Source organism: Erpetoichthys calabaricus, chromosome 2 (assembly GCF_900747795.2).
Source record: "Erpetoichthys calabaricus chromosome 2, fErpCal1.3, whole genome shotgun sequence".
NCBI classification, from domain to species: Eukaryota; Metazoa; Chordata; class Cladistia; order Polypteriformes; family Polypteridae; genus Erpetoichthys; species Erpetoichthys calabaricus.
Window position 1 is genome coordinate 324965470 of NC_041395.2, and position 19851 is coordinate 324985320.

The 19851-nt window shown below is 43.9% G+C and overlaps 1 protein-coding gene across 3 annotated transcripts in view; it reads right to left on the reverse strand.

The window, feature by feature from the left end:
• The window catches only part of eno4 (enolase 4), a 117071-nt gene that overhangs the window by 74287 nt on the left and 22933 nt on the right, over nt 1–19851 (reverse strand). For 2 of the 3 annotated variants that reach the window (XM_051923470.1, XM_028796008.2), the window contains exons 1-3: nt 19317–19562; nt 16079–16207; nt 313–503 (exon numbers count right to left, since the gene is read on the reverse strand). In XM_051923470.1, coding sequence (XP_051779430.1) covers nt 313–503; nt 16079–16207; nt 19317–19490 — 494 coding nt within the window. In that variant the 5' untranslated portion in view covers nt 19491–19562. Of the gene's footprint in view, nt 1–312; nt 504–16078; nt 16208–19316; nt 19563–19851 lie in introns of those variants that run through there. The other variant, XM_051923471.1, reaches the window with a different exon arrangement.

The following is a 19851-nucleotide window of genomic DNA, read 5'->3' on the forward strand; positions in this document are numbered from 1 at the left end:
AGTGCGGGCATTTCAAAATATAATGAAATTTAAAAATAATAAGACTTAAGAACAAAGAATGTGAATATTACACTTCCAAACTCTAATACAAATGGTCAAGTGTAAGAGAAAACATTCAGAAAAAAAAATCAATAAATGGAAGTTTACATAACACAGTGGACAAAATGGCACCACAATGACGTCACTAAAAACAAAGATCAAATATTTCCAAAAGTAGAAGTAGAAATTCATGACGTACACAATGAACACACTTAGAACACTCGCACGTCACGCAGTGACGTCATCGGAGACCCAAAAGGGCCTGTGAGGTACCTTAACAAGTCATCCAGTCTGTCCTGCTCATCCGGCTGATGGTCCTTCAGCAGTTCCGTCAACGGCTCACCGATCCACTGCAGTGCGGTCCTAACGGCTTCACTCCTTCTGACATCATCACACGCGTACGCCTCGGGAAAGGCCACGTCTGGTGGTTCACAATGACTGGAAATTGCTGCTGTGCAGACTCTCTGTTGGACCAAGTTAAAGAAAGAAAAAAAAAACAAAAGTTGACAGAGACCCCCACTTCACTCACACAATCCTGGCCAGTGATGTTCAGGTTGGTCACAATGGAGGTTGATGGAAAACCTTGGAGTTTAGTCTCGGAAAGGAGGAAGACTATGATGTCAAAGCCCCACGAGATGTTTCAAGGGGTTCCATTTGGGAGGGAAAAGGTAATGTGAACAAAATATAAAAGGCTTCTGTTGTGTAATTCTATGTGTTTCTGAATCTTATTGGTATTATTTTTAATAGTTTTTAGCATCTGGAAGTATATTTAATATTTTGTCTTCATTTATCGATACTCTTTGTTGAGTTTTCATGGCGCAATTTTGATCTCAGTTTTGGGATACAGCAGCACCACTTCACAGTTTGCTTATATTGGTGATGACTCTTCTTGCCACCTTGTGACAGCCAGACGTCAGATGGCGTTAACGTGCCAGAGCTATTAAAGTCAGTTTCGTGCCCGAGTTTCTAATTATATTTCAAACCAAAATTCTAAATCCCAAGGGATTCATGATTGGGGCTCTCGAGAGACTGAGCGAGGAGTCTGAGTGTCTGGGCTTGTGAGTGTCCTGATAAAAACCAACATCCAGGCCTTTAATGACCTCTTGGGCACGGCCATCAGTAGTGTGTCTGTCTGCGGAGAGAGTGTCGACCTCATTGAGAGGTTTACTTACCTCAGCAGTGACATTCATGTCTCCGGTGACTCTTCATATGAAGTCAGTAGATGGATTGGGAGAGCATGTGGGGTCATGAGGTCACTGGAAAGGGGTGTGTGGTGCTACCAATATCTCTGTAAAAGGACGAATGTCCAAGTCTTTAGAGTCCTGGTGCTTCCTGTCTTGCTATATGGTTGTGAGACATGGACGCTATCCAGTGACCTGAGATGAAGACTGGACTCCTTCAGTTCTGTGTCTCTCCGGAGAATCCTTGGGTACCGCTGGTTTGACTTTGTGTTGATCATGGAGTCCTGAATGAGGCACATGACCTGCATTGTAAGGGAGCGTCAGTTATGGCACTACGGCCATGTGGGGCAATTCCCCAAGGGTGATCCTGTTTGCAGGACCCTCATTGTTGAGGACCCGAGTGGCTGGACCAGGCCATGGGGACGCTCATGTTACACCTGGCTATGGCAGATAGAGGGTCATTTCCAGAGGGTGGGATTGAACCGCGTGTCTGCCTGGGGGGGTCGCCAACCAGGACCCTGAGCTGTTTCATCATATGGTGGGTGCAACAACGTGCTGTACCAGTGCATACTCCCAAACCTGACCTGACTGGTTTTAGGCTCTGGCAACCAGTTTCATGTCTTGTGGCTACAGACCCCGACTTGTTTATGGACTTTGACTAAAGTTTATTTTTCTGTTATCCTGATTCTGCTTTTTTTGAAATCGGTCAGAACACTTATAGGCCCACATGTCCAGCTGACAGTCCTACCATGCATCACTTAACTTAGGTTCGGCTATGTGGGCCCCTTCTTGCTCAAATTGTTCTTAGGTACAACACTGGCAGGCTAAGTGGTCTGCTCGGGTTCACACAAACTGTCGGAGCTGGGGACTGAATTTAGTAGTTTAAAGGCTGTGCTCTGTGCCACCACACCACATTTGATAGCTTAGTGAAAAATTGACCAAGACCCCAAATTACAGTGGCACCCCCTTGCTCGCTCTGTGACCCCCAAACAGACACCTCAGATTACTATGCTGAGAAAGGCAGACCCATCTCTCTGTCTCTCTCTTTCTGCCCTTAACACCCCTCCTTTTTGTGGCATAGGTGGCTAACCAGAGTTCTCCAGACATCTTGGTCCTGAGCCAGTCGCTCCAGCTGCCCCCAGGTGTATCCCATCCTCTTAGCATCTGCCTCCATGTCATATCCCCAAGAGTTTTTTCCTCCAGATCTTTTCCACTTTCTCTGGGGGTTCCATGTAATGTCTAGTCTAGTGATGCTAGAAGGGGGTTTATCCACCCACCCACCCTTCCTTCACTTACTGACTCTTGTCTTGTTCACTGCCAAAGTTCTTGATTGCCATTGATATCAGTCCAGCATATCTGGAAGAAACTTCTCAGACAAGTGTTGACAAAGCTCTAGGTTTTATTAGTGATGGTAACAGAAGTCCTCCATATCTCCACTCTGTACAGTAGGACCGACTTCCTGTTGGTACTGAAGAGCCTGATCTTAATCTCCATAGACGGGTCCCTGGAGCCCCAAACCTTCCTTAGCTGAATCAGGTTCTGATATAAGAATCTGTCAACAACATTGGCAAGGTAGGTACAGCTCTCCACCTTCCAGCATGATGGGGGTTGTACTGGCAGCATTTACCCGGAGGACCTCGCCTTTCTCTCTGTGGATATTGAGGCCAAGCCAGGCTGAATTATCTGTAACTAGCTGTCCCCCTCTGCTCCACCCGCGTAGTAGTGAAACAGAACAAACTAAAAATCAATAAACAAACAGGAATCAATAGCAAAGAGAAAGCAAAGTCTGCCCCAAAACATGGCCAGAGGTAGACCGATTCAAATGGAGGCTGGCAGGTGAGTGAGAAGGACCCCACCCTGCCCCCCCCCCCCTGCTCCTGCAGTCACTCTCTCGGATTCGCGCAAATAAATCAGTACCACAAGTGAACTATAATACTTAGTGTGATGAGAGAAGACGCAAAAAATCAACAAGAAAGTTCAAGCAAATTGTACAAAAAAAACGATCTAAATCCATTAAGTAGTTCTCTTGTGAAAAGTGGACAGACAGACGTTAAATTTGATATATGATGGAAACCCGGGCGTCAGCCAGGCCAAACCCTGACACGAACACAAAAACACAGTCCCGGGTGCAAATAATGGAAGGTGTTTACTATATATTACCTCCGAAAATGTTACACAAGCACAAAAACACTGCTTTCTCTCTCCCTCTACAATAATTGTCTCACCACCGCACTGCCCTCCTCCAGTCGAGTGTTGCCTCTCTATCTCCCAGCTCCGATTCGCCTGGATAAGGGAGTGCTTCCTGGTCACACAGAAGTCTGTTATCACAGTAGGGAACTTGTTTCCCTGCACCGCCCTCTCGTGGCACCCCGTGACTACATTTTCCAGCATGCCCACATGGACTTCCCACATGGCACCGATAACCAGGGCTGCTGCCATCTAGTGTGCTGGGGGAATAAAAGACCCTCGGCGATATTTTATTTTTTTACTGGGCTGTCTGTCCACCCTTTCTGGTCTTTCCTTCCGGGTTTTCTTCTGACCGGGAAGCCCATCCAGCCCACGTGGCATCTACTATATATATATATATAAATATATATACATATATACACAGTGCATCCGGAAAGTATTCACAGCGCATCACTTTTCCACATTTTGTTATGTTACAGCCTTATTCCAAAATGGATTAAATTCATTTTTTTCCTCAGAATTCTACACACAACACCCCATAATGACAACGTGAAAAAAGTTTACTTGAGGTTTTTGCAAATTTATTAAAAATAAAAAAATTGAGAAAGCACGTGTACATAAGTATTCACAGCCTTTGTAGTGAAGCTCAAAATTGAGCTCAGGTACATCCTGTTTCCCCTGATCATCCTTGAGATGTTTCTGCAGCTTCATTGGAGTCCACCTGTGGTAAATTCAGTTGACTGGACCTGATTTGGAAAGGCACACACCTGTCTATAGAAGGTCCCACAGTTGACAGTTCATGTCAGAGCACAAACCAAGCATGAAGTCAAAGGAATTGTCTGTAGACCCCCGAGACAGGATTGTCTCGAGGCACAAATCTGGGGAAGGTTACAGAAAAATTTCTGCTGCTTTGAAGGTCCCAATGAGCACAGTGGCCTCCATCATCCCTCAGTGGAAGAAGTTTGAAACCACCAGGACTCTTCCTAGAGCTGGCTGGCCATCTAAACTGAGCGATCGGGGAAGAAGGGCCTTAGTCAGGCAGGTGACCAAGAACCCGATGGTCACTCTGTCAGAGCTCCAGAGGTCCTCTGTGGAGAGAGGAGAACCTTTCAGAAGGACAACCATCTCTGCACCAATCCACCAATCAGGCCTGTATGGTAGAGTGGCCAGACGGAAGCCACTCCTTAGTAAAAGGCACATGGCAGCCCGCCTGGAGTTTGCCAAAAGGCACATGAAGGACTCTCAGACCATGAGAAAGAAAATTCTCTGGTCTGATGAGACAAAGATTGAACTCTTTGGTGCGAATGCCAGGCGTCATGTTTTGGAGGAAAACAGGCACCGCTCATCACCAGGCCAATACCATCTCTACAGTGAAGCATGGTGGTGGCAGCATCATGCTGTGGGGATGTTTTTCAGCATCAGGAACTGGGAGACTAGTCAGGATAAAGGGAAAGATGACTGCAGCAATGTACAGAGACATCCTGGATGGAAACCTGCTCCAGAGCGCTCTTGACCTCAGACTGGGGCGATGGTTCATCTTTCAGCAGGACAACGACCCTAAGCACACAACCAAGATATCAAAGGAGTGGCTTCAGGACAAACTCTGTGAATGTCCTTGAGTGGCCCAGCCAGAGCCCAGACTTGAATCCGATTGAACATCTCTGGAGAGATCTTAAAATGGCTGTGCACCGACGCTTCCCATCCAACCTGATGGAGCTTGAGAGGTGCTGCAAAGAGGAATGGGCGAAACTGGCCAAGGATAGGTGTGCCAAGCTTGTGGCATCATATTCAAAAAGACTTGAGGCTGTAATTGCTGCCAAAGGTGCATCGACAAAGTATTGAGCAAAGGCTGTGAATACTTATGTACATGGGATTTCTCAGTTTTTTTATTTTTAATAAATTTGCAAAAATCTCAAGTAAACTTTTTTCATGTTGTCATTATGGGGTGTTGTGTGTAGAATTCTGAGGAAAAAAATGAATTTAATCCATTTTGGAATAAGGCTGTAACATAACAAAATGTGGAAAAAGTGATGCGCTGGGAATACTTTCCGGATGCATTGTATATATACAGTATATACTGTATATATATATATATAGATGATGTTAGTCTTTTCTGCAGCTGTTGGCGGATGTGAGGAAGAAAGACCAGATCATCTGTAAAGTCCAGGTCATCGAGTTGTGTCCATAGTGCCCACTGCTATTTTCTTTCTGCACCGTGGATGTCTTTATGATTCCACTCCATTACCAGCAAACAGATCTGCCTCAATCCTGTTCACACTTGGAAGGCATCTGTGGGCTGACCACCCTGGAAGTCATCCCCTTGTAAGAGTTTTTGCTAAGGCTGCTGGTCTTCTCTGGCACCGCATGGTGTCTCAGCACCTTCCAAAGGGTGTCTCTGTCCACACTATCAAATGCCTTTCCATAATCAATGAAATTAACTTACAGGGTCGAGTTCCACTCCAGCCACTGCTCTAAAATAATGAGACAATGTGGCTACCTGATTGATGCACGATCTATGCTTGTAGAAACCAGCTGGCTGATCCCAGAGAAAGGTAGCACCGGCCATGAAAGGTGCTATAAATAACAAAATCTGCTTCTGCACAACGTCTTTGATTCTTAATTTAATCTTCATGTTATCAGACATTTGTTCATCTATGACTTGAATTCTAAATATACCTGAGCTCTGCTCCAGCGCCTGAAGTCATCCCACCCTACAGCTCTGCACTGAGGGCTACTTTTGTGTTGTGATTACAAATAATGTTACACTGATAATTACAAAGATTAACAGGGGCACAGGCCTGTCGGGGGTCTTTAACCAAACTCTTCCATTGATTGCTCCCTACCTTCAATTATTAACCCTTTCTATCCTGCAGGAAGCAGCACCAGTCTCACACCCGACTCAATAATTAGCCCACTGAGACACACACAAGGGCCACCTCTCTCCCTGGCATCACAAACATCTTCCTCCAGTGACTCATCTGTGTGTAAGTATGCCTTACATTTCAGTTCAGATTTTATGTTCTATAAATTCAAGACTAGGCCACCATGATTATTCATAATCACGTAATAGCACACTTTCCGTGTGTGATCTCGGGCCAGCAACCACTAACTTACTACCTGGCATGACTTGCAGTACGCCCTGTTTGAACACGACACCTGCCTCCTCCTAGCCTATTGATTAGTCGTTATTTTATATAGCGCCAATAGCGACTTGCACCGTCACACAAGCTGCTTTATAACCCCAACGCGATGTCAACTACCACTCATAAACAGAACAATCAGTGTCCATGCTCCTGTCTTCAGCATGGCCAGATTATGCACTGGGCACACTGGGCATACTGGGCAAATGCCTTGGGTGTTATGTTTAAGATGGGGTTCCACAAAGCTTATGTTTCGATTTTTTTGGGTTCATTTTTAATTCTTTAATTATTATCATTGATATTTCTTGTGTTATATCAATTTTGCTTATTATTTAGTTTCTATGTGCGAGAATTCCTCGTATTTTGCGGGCGTTTCCCCAAGAAGCAGGGCCGCCTGTCCATCTCCCTCTGGGGACCACCCAATCCATATAAATGCTGAGGAGGCAGGCAGTTAGAGGTGGTACATTGTATGCGCTGGGTGTTGGTGAGCTCACTCATGTTTTGCTTATTGTTATTATTGGATTTCTAGATTTTTGATCACCCTATTCAGATTGGGTTTTGGGGACTCTGCGACTGGATTTCCCTTCTTCTATTAGGCAACTCCTTCTGCACCTTTTGGCTCTTTGATCATTGCTCGTTATACAGAGCATTTTTACAAATAAATCTTTAAATATTCATACAGGGCGGCACGGTGGCGCAGTGGGTAGCGCTGCTGCCTCGCAGTTGGGAGACCTGGGGACCTGGGTTCGATTCCCGGGTCCTCCCTACGTGGAGTTTGCATGTTCTCCCCGTGTCTGCGTGGGTTTCCTCCGGGCGCTCCAGTTTCCTCCCACAGTCCAAAGACATGCAGGTTAGGTGGATTGGCGATTCTAAATTGGCCCTAGTGTGTGCTTGGTGTGTGTGTGTGTGTGTTTGTGTGTGTCCTGCGGTGGGTTGGCACCCTGCCCGGGATTGGTTCCTGCCTTGTGCCCTGTGTTGGCTGGGATTGGCTCCAGCAGACCCCCGTGACCCTGTGTTCGGATTCAGCGGGTTGGAAAATGGATGGATGGATGGATATTCATACAGATTCGTTGTTTCCTGTTTCATCTCCAGGTTTACGGTCATCCCTTCTCTATTTGGTCATTTTTGATATAATTGGGTCATTTCTCTCTATTATAATAAAAAAATCTTGGGTTGAGATGTGATCTTCTCAGAAAGACACTTTGACGTCCCGTGAGACTAGACTTTACAACCTTTGGAAGCAAGACCCGTGAGATGATCACTTTTGTACGTCACGCCCTATTTACAAACAATTTACAACAAGATCACGGATATCTAACCTCACAGTTGTTGGAATACTTTTGGCAGACACACTTCATGTGCTCCCAGCTCTTAAAAATGTTATACATTCTATTTAGATGGCACATCAACGACAAAGCGAAGAAGAAAGAGTAGCTGTGTGCACATTGTGAAAATAAGGAAAGTAATAATCAGCCCGGACCAAATGGAATTGAAAAGCTCGTAGGTCCAATCGGGGTCAGAAATAAAAGACTTAAAAAAAGACGTTCAAAAATGTTGGCGCGATACACATGCAGAGCAGGTTAGAGATTATGAAAGCAGTGGAATTTGAAAGGCTCAAAAAAAACGTGGGTGCGATACACATGCACAGCAAGTTCAAAAATATGAAAGTAGTAAAATTCGAAAGTATCAAAAAAAAGAAAGTAAAGATCGCATTAGCACAAACAAATGGAAATTATTACTCGGTGAAATAACGGAACAGCAAAAAGAGATCGAATATATTGACATAGGTGATATGTCAGAAGTATGTAGATATTGTAAGGCTTTAAAGTTTAATTCAGAGAATTGTAGATCACCTAATTCATGTTGCCATCAGGGAAAAGTAGTGTTGCCTCCCAATGAAGAGACGTATCCGCGGGAATTAAAAGATTTGTTGTTTGGTGAAACTCAGTCAGTCATCATCCAACCCGCTATAGTTTAGGGCAGATTTCAAAATCCTTCTTTTAACATATAAAGCATTAAATGGCCAAGGTCCGGCTTACTTGTCTGAACTTATCATGACTTACAAACCTGAGCGCACATTAAGATCTCAAGATGCCAGTCTGCTTAGGATTCCAAGGATTAATAAAATAACAATGGGAGGTCGAGCTTTTAGTTACAGGGCCCCTAAACTGTGGAATGGTCTGCCTGCTACTATAAGAGATGCCCCTTCGGTCTCTTAAATCCCGGCTGAAGACTCACTACTTCAGTTTAGTATACCCTGACTAGAGCTGCTGATTAACTGTACAGACTGCATCTCTGTTGTTAGTCATTAGCACTTAAACATAAGTAACATGATAGTTAGAATTGTATAATAACCCTCACTTATTCTGTTTTTCTTTTCGGTACTCAAATGTGGCACTTGGTGCCACGGCCCACCTGCCAAGTTGTTTTGCCTGCCTAAGGAAAAGTCATCCCAGATGGAGGATCGCAGGAATCGTGGGAAAGAGGGGTCCTTTCATCGGATTGGCTGGCCCAGCACTGTTTCAGCCGTGAAATGGCCAAATGGGGGAGGCAGCTTGAAGGATGAGGTCTCCAGGACTCTACACAAATCCAAATCTTATTATGGGATATATCATCTACTGTTAAATTCTGCTCTGTACTTCTAAAATGTATATTTTTTATTTCTTACTATATTGAGAAATTGTTCTGTTCTGTGTACTGCATTGTATTGTATTGACCCCCATCTTTTGACACCCACTGCACGCCCAACCTACCTGGAAAGGGGTCTCTCTTTGAACTGCCTTTCCCAAGGTTTCTTCCATTTTTTCCCTGCTGGGTTTTTTTTGGGAGTTTTTCCTTGTCTTCTTAGAGAGTCAAGGCTGGGGGGCTGTCAAGAGACAGGGCCTGTTAAAGCCCATTGCGGCACTTCCTGTGTGATTTTGGGCTATACAAAAATAAACTGTATTGTATATCCTAACACAGGGTCACGGGGGTCTGCTGGAGCCAATCCCAGCCAACACAGGGCGCAAGGCAGGAAACAAACCCTGGGCAGGGTGCCAGCCCACCACAGTTTGGGGAAAGTGAAATCCACAAACACTACGGGCAAAATATATGAGTCTACAATAATCTTTTCGCATTCATAGCAATCAGTGCTTAAAATGAAGATTTACACAATAATGGACCATACGCGATGAGAATCTGTGGTCCCACAACAATTAAAGCTACGATTTAATTTACGTTTATTTTCTAAGAAACCACAATTCGGTCAGGTGTATATTTATGATCACGGAGAAGCTCTGCAACATAGAATCAAAAGAGTATGTAACAATTCCCATGAAAATAACAATCTCTTTAAATTGTATATCCGGATAACCAAACCTAGGGCTGGGCGAGCAAAGCGAGCAGGGGGCAGAGCCCCTTAGTATGATTACATTTTTGAACTTTGATTTAGAAGTGTATTTTGGCCCTGGTGTTGACTGAAGCCACACAGTATTGGCGGATCTCTGTCTGTCTTCTGGACAAACCGGTGCAAATTCCAGCCTGCTTTCCTGGCCATTTTGGAGGCCTCACATCAGTCTGGCCATTTTGAGCAAGTGGGTCACTACACCGGTGGGGAAAGGGGTCCAGAGGTTTTCAGCATTCCTTATCCATGTTCTTTGAATTTTTAACATATCACTAATGTAATTAAAATTTGCACAGACAGGACCCACAGAGGCCTTATCTATGCCCTGCACTGATTAATTCATTAATTGGATGAAAGCTTTGCCAAATGCTTTCATCTTAGCAATGAAACAGAAAGAGATGATCTTTGGCCAATGAACCCGGAAATAACCATCAATAGTCCGAGTGTAGGGGTAGCCTTTGCCGTTTGTGGTGTGGGGCCCCTCAATGTAACATCAGTCTAAAGAGATGCAGCATCTGTCTGTCTGTCTGTCTCAGAGGATCTATTGGTCATGGAGTACATGACTATTTGGGCCTTTTTTGTTTTGAGTAAACACAAATAATTTAAAGCCACTGGGAAAATTGGAAGATTTTGACAACTGTCTGTGATAATTAGACAATTGTGCTCGGGGGACCCAAGCCAGATGGGGAGGCAAAATGGGGCCCTGGCCTTCTGTCCTCCGGGAACCTTACATCAATTTGTGGATGTGCCAGAATCAAAGTACTTGTAAATATTTGAGTCTTTCATTGCAAAATATTGCTTAATTGATGCATCAAGCATAATTAACACAATAAATGAAAAAATATCTTCAAAAGCATCTACATTAGCATAAACTGCCCTAACTCAGGGTGTCATTAAGAAACGTAATGATTTACTTCACAAGGTTGGAAGCACATAATAAACAAGAATAGTTGTGCCAAATATTTGAAATATTAAAATGTGTGCTTCGGTTGAAATGTTAAAAGTCCAAATATTCTCAACTGCAATTGAAATTTCTCTTTTTTCACCCCCTGATGGGGTCCATAGAGGCCTAGATCACTAGTAAAGGATCAAAAAAATCAAAAAATAACATTAGATTTCTAATCATTGACCTTGAAATAGTCTAAAATGATATGCCACATGCTTGGGTTTGAAAATTTAAGGGCTAGGACCACCGGTGAAGAATCAAATATCAAAATTATTATCAAGGAGCATAGGACCTCATGAGTGACTCCATAGACAACGATTTGAACGTTATGTTGGCTTCAGCAGGGAGGAGGTAGAGTGACCTGAAAAGAGGGGTGACACTTGTCTGTCTTGGCCTGTTGAATACAAGACGTGCCACTGCATTTTGAAGAATCTGCTGTGTTTTGGCAGCACACGTACAGGGTGGTCCAGATCTAATTATGCAATTATTGCATTGCATTGCATTAAAAGTTGGATAGTTAGATCTAGAAAACCCTACAGATACGCCTGCCAGTGCAGAGTTGCAGTAGTCCAGACGTGACAAAACCAAGGCCTGGACCAGAAGTTGTGCTGCATACTTCATCGGAGACGGTCTGATCTTCTGCCAAGTGAATCTGCATGAACAACAGACAGTTGCAATGTGGTCAATGAAGGAGAGCTGGTTATCAATCCCCACCACAAGACTGTGTACTGACATCACATGAGCTTTAGAGCAAATGAGCGGAGCTGATCAGAGATGGGGTGTTGAGTTGACGGGCTGACTGAGGCAACAAGGAGGTTTGTGTTTGCTATGCTGAGATGGAGAAGTAGCTTCTTCATCCAAGTTAAGATATCAATGAAACAGGCCAGGATTCTAGCGGAGACCTTGTGGTCTGAGGTCCAGTTGAATATCATCAACATACAACTAATACGAGAATCCATGGAAAGGCACGATAAGGCCTACTAAAGAGGTGTACAAGGAGATGTGCGGCTGAAAAGTGAGCAGGAAAAAATTGGGAAAAAATGGTCTCCTCTTGACGTTCTCGTATACTCTGATATGGGGATGGATATTTGAGGAGTAAACAGCAAGACAATGTTTATATTTTTACTAAGGCCCCCTGGCGCCTTCAGCACCCAACCCCCAGTTGCGGCCAGTCTGCCGCTCGCATTGTGAAGAGGGGTCTGAATGCACCCCAAGGAGATGCAGTTTGTCCTCCGAAACCCCCTCTTAAATGGTGATACAATGGGAAACAAATACAGTTGTTTTTTTTTCACCTCCTCTTTGCTCGATCAGCTGCTAGCTGCTGCTGCTGCTGATGTGCCGTGTGATCTACACCTCGCATGGCGCTTCGAACATTTAAAAGCCTGAACAGCAGCTGTGCTACTCTTTGTCTTTTATTTCCGGCCCCAGTGTGGTTAAATCTCTTGGCACAAAGTCTTGTCTTGCAGGACGGGAGTTCTTGATATTATTTAGTTTATAATTTTAAAATGGAATAAGAATCTGAATATTTAACAACATCACATTAAAGTTGTATAAATTCTGAAAAGAATGATACCAAACATATACAGTATATATGAAGGTTTTAAAATATGCTGATTTAAAGCGTGACAAAAAACGTAACATTAAAAATGTGACATAAAATCGTTGCACTTTTAGGCTTAGGATTAATTAATTATATATATATATATATATATATATATATATATATATATATAAATATATATAGGGGGAGAGAGAGAGAGACAGAGAGTAGATATCATGTACATTAAAGAAGAATCAACAAGAAATCAAATTAAATTAATAATATATTGAACATATAAAAGTAAAGTTGAATAAATCGGACTCTGCAGCTGAATGAATAAAACATTTGTCATGATAAACGGTAAAATTACCACTTTCAGTAGGCAGAAGTGAGTCAAAAGTTGCAAGAGACTTTAGTAATGTGTGTAATGTAATACTTGTGCACAAAAACATTCTCAAATCTGTATGTAATACCATTTGAACTTCAAACAGAAAATTACAATTACAGTGATCCCTCACTATATCGCGCTTCGCCTTTCGCGGCTTCACTCCATCGCGGATTTTATATGTAAGCATATTTAAATATATATCGCGGATTTTTTGCTGGTTCGCGGATTTCTGCGGACAATGGGTCTTTTAATTTCTGGTACATGCTTCCTCAGTTGGTTTGCCCAGTTGATTTCATACAAGGGACGCTATTGGCAGATGGCTGTGAAGCTACCCAGCTTACTTTTCTCTCTCTCTTGCGCTGACTTTCTCTGATCCTGACGTATGGGGATTGAGCAGGGGGGCTGTTCGCACACCTAGACGATACGGACGCTCGTCTAAAAATATTGAAAGATTATCTTCACGTTGCTATCTTTTGTGCAGCTGCTTCCTGAAACGACATGCTGCACGGTGCTTCGCATACTTAAAAGCTCGAAGGGCACGTATTGATTTTTGACTGAAAAACAAACTCTGTCTCTCTCTCTCTCTGCTCCTGACGGAGGGGGTGTGAGCTGCCGCCTTCAACAGCTTTGTGCCGCGGTGCTTCGCATACTTAAAAGCCAAACAGCCCTATTGATTTGTTTGCTAGAGATTGTTTTCTCTATCTATGTGACATTCTGTGCTCCTGACACGCACTCCTTTGAAGAGGAAGATATGTTTGCATTCTTTTAATTGTGAGACAGAACTGTCATCTCTGTCTTGTCATGGAGCACAGTTTAAACTTTTGAAAGAGAGACAAATGTTTGTTTGCAGTGTTTGAATAACGTTCCTGTCTCTCTACAACCTCCTGTGTTTCTGCGCAAATCTGTGACCCAAGCATGACAATATAAAAATAACCATATAAACATATAGTTTCTACTTCGCGGATTTTCTTATTTCGCGGGTGGCTCTGGAACGCAACCCCCGCGATGGAGGAGGGATTACTGTATCTCGAAAACTGGTCATTTTCTAAAAAAATGCAAAGTGACACAATATGCTTAGAATGTGGTGCTTTACCATAATATGATGTGAAATTATCAAATTTTTAATATTTTTGGGGAAATGTTTCAGGAGTGGTGGCTCTGAGGCTAGGGATCTGCGTCTGCAATCAGAAGGTTGCCAGTTTGAATTCCATAAAACGCCAAATGTGACTGTACTCTATTGGGCCCCTCGAGCAAGGCCCTTAACCTGCAAATGCTCCGTCCTAGGTATGACGTTAATCCGCATCCAGCCCAGCATGCAGACCCTCCAACCTGCAGAGAAAAATTGGGGATTGGTGGCAGAATTGCACTCCAGCCACCATAAAAAAATAAAACCTCACATTGTTCCATTCCATCTGAACTGGTGAGGTGTCATCCGTCACATGGCTGCACTCGGGTCCTAATCTGGGATCCTGAGTTGGTTTGTCATGTGGTGGGTGCGGCGTATCAGTGTCTGCTCCTAACCTCTCCTCTCTTGTTTCAGGTAAAGTACCACTTCCGGTTAGCGGAAATAGCTCAAAAGTTGATAGAAATCTACATTTTCTACCTAATACTTGTATGGAAAACTTGGTTGACCTGAGTGAAAGCGTACTCTAGTTATCGTGTTTACACACACACACAAAGAATTCCAAAAATTGTATTTTCGGACTCAGGGAGGTCTAAAACGACAAGATTCATCAAAATCTCGAGGTCAAATTTTTGGATGATTCCAATACTTTCCCTGTACTTCGTATACGAGAAAGTAAAAGCAAAGCAAAAATTTGGAGTCAAAATGGCCAGAAAAAAAGAAAAATAATTACACACCAAAAGAACAGAGCGTTATTCAAACACCTGGATAAAGGGAATACCAATGTCATAGACTGAGAGTCCCAAAGCACCTATGTCATAAGTTCCAAAAGCACTTCCAAAACTGCCCAGTAGAGGGGGATATCACACTCAATCCCCAGCAAGTTTTAGGGGTGAACACAGGATCTTTATAAAGTAAAAGATTTATTCTAAACACAGTACTCAGTAACAAAAAGCAAGGTCTGTAGAGCACAAATGGCAAAATGAATTCTTTGAAGGAAAAGCGAACAAAGTCCCAATGAAGAACCCCAATAGAGTGGTCAAATAAAACAGAAAGAGGGTCCAAATTCCAAAAGGCACAAAGACAGCAAAACACAAAATCGCTCACCAACTCCAGAGCGCAATACAGTGAGCTGCCAAGGATTGTGGGAGACCCTCCAGATTTATAGGGCAGAGGGCAATTCCTGGCAGTATTGGGCAGGTGGGCCGGGCTTTTAGGGGATCACCCGCAAAACCCATGGAACATAACAGAAGCAGCTTATATAGAAAGATAATATCAAAAATAAAGAACAATACACGTAATCAAAAATGAACAAAAAGAGACACAAAACATGAACTGGAACCCCAGCTGAGACATGACAGGCAAACCACAACTATAATAATAAACTTTTTTATATGCATACTTTTGTGCATTTTGGGATTTTGATTTAGGAGGATTCATATTCGGATGTTGATTTTACATTTAGAATTTAGGCTATGAAAGTTAGTAGACATTTTCGTTTTCCCTATTTTCTGTTTTGAAGGTCACATGACTTTGATCGCCATGTCGATGGTGTAGCTGAAGTTACACCATAAATATGGCAGCAATCACCGCATACTTTATCCTTTGCTGGATAAAAACTCTTATCATAAAACTCTTACTCTTAGTTAGCGTCTTTTCAATTAGGCCCTGCACTCTTGGTTTCGTTTTCGCTTCGCCCCGACTCCCCGTTTTCATCTTGCCCCTTTGTTCTCCTGGTTTAATCCTCTCTTCCTGTTTCGAGCTCTGCCATCCCTGACTACACTTCACTTCTCATTTTCATTTTCTGGTCATTTTCACGCTCACTATAATCCTCAGGCACAATCTTGGTGTCCATAACGGCCATCTTTTAGAGCCGTGTGGTGATGATGTCCCGTGACCAGGAGTTGCCACAGCGGCAGTAGACAAAAGAAACAAATAAAAGAGCCACCTGTTGAAATTCAGTAAAATAAATAAAAATATAAACATAAGTTTCAGTCACAAAACATTTCTCATAATAACACATTCCAGCTTCTCATCCCCGCTAAGCAAGCATCAACCCCGCCGCACTCACCCATAACAGATCATAAATGGGATTTAAGGTTGTCAGGGTTTCCTACACATTTGACGTCAGGCACCGACGCGTTCGCATTACCTTTTCCTCGTTCTTGACGGTGCAGTAGACGTCCACCTGGACGCTTAATTGGCCCATCCCGTCGTAAACTTCTCTTCCCAACAGCCTGCTTATAACTGGAGGTTGTGACAGTTTGGCAAAGTAATTTGACTGAAAATAAAGAAAGAAAGACAAAAAAAAATCACCACACGTGCATCAAAGGTAGGTAAAGTCTAACTTTATGCTGGTCATTGAAGACTACAAATACTTAAAATACAAAAGTCGTCTAAGAGGCTGGAATGCACATTTCAGCTCTTTGGTCAGAATGCGTGACTGGGATTTCAGAGCGGCACCCGGCCTGAGAACTCCTCTGCACTTTTAAGGCTAAGTGTCCAATAGAAGCGATGAATCACTGCATGTGCTATATAGCGCCTTTCGAGGTGGACACACCAACACAGTGTCCAGTTCACGTTTACCTGCATTGTCCCCCACATACAGAGCATTCAGAAAGACCCCTTCACTCTCTGCACACTTTATTGTGTTGCAGGTTTCATCTGCATGTATTTAAAGTGTTTGCCCATCAATCTGCACTCAGTACCCCATAATAACAAAGTGGCAGCATGTTTTCAGTAAGGTTTGCAAATTTATTAAAAATCAAAAACGGAAATCTTTCATTCCCTTTGCTGTGTCACTGCTACTCCCAGTTCTTCTTGAGATGGGTCGAAAACTTGACTGGGGGTCCACCTGGGACAAAACTGAATCGACTGGACATCATTTAGAAAGATAAATATACGGTTGGTGGTGGCTTCCCACACTTCACACTGCTCGTCAGAGCAAAAGCCAATCCACAAAGTCCAAGGATCTCTCCGTAGACCTCCGCAATCAAAATAGTGGTGAGGCAGAGAAGAGGGCGAGGTGATAACACCATCTGTAAAGATGTCAGCGTTCAGTGACTTCAAAAATTGTGAAATTGAAGAAGTTTGGAACCACCGAGGCTCTTCCGAGAGTTGGCCATCTGGTCAAACAGAGTATCCGGACAATAAGGGCCTCAGTTTTGGGGGGTGACCAAGAACTCAATGGTCACTCTAGCAGAGGTTCTCTGCTGAGATGGGAGAACCTGTCAGTTATGGTAGAGTAGCTGGATGGAAGACACTCTTAAGGAAAAGGCATAAGGCTGCATTTAAAGGACTTTAAGTCTGGAAGAGACAAAAAAGTGGGCTCCATAGGCAGAACTCCTAGCACTATGTCTGGCAAAGACCAGGAACTGCTCACCACCTTCCTAACAGCAACCCTAAGGTGAAAACTTGGTGGAGGCAGCATCATCTTATGGGGGTGCTGCTGAACGGCAGGGACAGGGAGGCTGGTCAGAATTGAGGGAAGGATGAATGGAGTGTGGAAGATCAGCCTCGACACAGACAGACACCGAGACAGCCAATGTCCAAAACACACGCTTTTATTATTTTCCGCTCTATACACACAGCACAGTGTACCAGTCACTCACAGTCCTTTCTTTAATTCTCTGTTTCTGCCACCTCCACTCCACTTCCACCAGACTCCGGCTCCTCAAATGGAGTGAGGCACACTTTTCTGGCACACCCAGATGTACTCCCTGATGATCTTCCTGGTGTGGAAAAAGTGCTGCAGTCCATGGCTCGGGAACCATCCAGGCACCCCCTGGCCCAGATGTTATCCAGGGGTGCTGCCCTCTTGCACACCAGGAAAGATATGGCCCCTCTCCCAGTCCTTCCCTACTCGAGGTTTCCCAGTGGGGCAAGGTCCCTGGTCGTCTGCCACAGGAGCCAAACCCCAAACCTCAGACTGGGGCGATGGTTCACCTTTCAGCATGACAACGGCCAAAATTACACAGCTAAGACAAAATTGGAGTAGCTTTGGGACAAGTCTCAGATTGTCCTTGAGTGGGCCAGACTTTAACCTCACAGAACATCCGAGGAGACACCTGAAGATGGCAGTTCACAGACACATCCCATCCAGTTTTTAGCGGAGCTTGAAAGGATCTGTCAGGAAGAATGGGATAAATTGCCCACATCCAGGTGTGCAAAGTTGGTAGAGACTGACCAAGAAGACTTGAAGGTGGAAATGATCTTCTATAAAATACTGAATTAAGGGTCTAAATACTTTTATGAATTAGAGATTACACTTTCTGATTTTTAATAAGCTTGCAAACCTTTATAAAAATGTATTTTCACTTTGTCATAATGGGTTATTGATGGGCAAAAATGCGAAATTTATCCATCCTGGTGTCTAATGCTGCCAGAAGTGACTGCAGCTGCCTACAATCTTGGGATGCAAAAAAATCCAGAAAATGGAAGGATGCATAATTTAAGTGCAACAAAATCTAAAAATATATATATATATGTTTGGCCCCCATAATCTTTAACTGGATGAGCGGGTTTAAAATTAGTGCATGGTGCCGCATTACCTGCACCACAAATCAGCTGTGTGGTGTCTATGTGTGCATGTTGGGTTTTTCCTTACCATGCAGTTAGGCTGATATGCACAGTACAATTAGCCCAATTTATTGGCAGTGGCATTTAGCGTAGGCTTCTGTCTTGGACAGGACATGTCATAACACAGATAAACATAAAAAAAATTCATCCACCCATCCATCTTCTGCGTATATAGAGCAGGGTCACAAGGAACTCAGATCCTATCCCAGCAAGAATCGGGTGCAAGGCAGGAACAATCCTAGGGTGCCAGCCTATCGCGGGGTGAACACACTCACACACTTTTAAAAGACCAGTGTACAGTAGCATCACCAATCCACCTTTGGACTGGGGGAGGAAACCCAGTCGGACATGGGAAGAACATGCAAACTCCATGCAGGGACCACCTGAGACATGACCTCATACTTTTACTCTACTGGGCAAGTGTACCTCATCTGCACATTTTGGAATTTTGAGCCCATTTTTTCTTCCAAGTGAAATCCCCATATTCATTTTTTGCCCGACAGCTCATGTGCGTGCTCGTTCTTAATTCGGGAATTTGCTCTTAAGGTCGCTCCCTGCAGCGAGCCACTTACGAATGCTCGGTGACCTTTCATGTTTTACTACCGAGTGGATAGAATAAAGCGGCCGCTGGAAACGGTCGAGGCGTCCGTGGGACAGACGAACACCCTGCATCACGTGATTCACGACGCCCCCGGCTGAAGCTGACCTGTGATTTAATTCTAACACCATGTCCACCCCAGGCTTTCGCACCCTCGTGCACACGTAAGCTATATTAGAGCACACATGAGTTGAATCTGTTCGAGACTACATACCAGGTAACCGCACATGTCTTCCGGTTTGTCATAAAACATTTTGTTGAGCGCATCTTCAAGATTCTGCACGATTCCGCTGGCTCGGTAATACTCGGCGGCTTTCTGCTTCAACTCGTAGAATTCGCGCACCTCCTTAGAAACGCGAGTGTTGCCTAAAAAGCCGGTGTATGACATGCCGGTAGTGAGACAAAAAAACTAGAAGAAGGAAACCGCAGGCTATCAGACAGCGCGACTCAGTTCGGTGGTTGCTAGGCACCCAAGACGCCAGGCCGCATCGCGAGATTTACAACGTCGCGTTTCACTGTAGCGGCGTCTTCTCAGGGTTTAGTGGTGCGTGCGTTCATTTACACTTCTTAAATTTAAGCTTTTATCGGGTGAGAGCGGGGTGAAGGGTTGTGAGAGTGAGCTTCTCTGGTAACCCTGGGCTGGTAGTCAACGCAAGACTGTGTGCCCGTCTGTGAAAGAGCACGTTCACTCATTCATATACAGGGTCGGTTCAGAGTCGCCAACTAACCGACTCATAAAATCAAAGCTC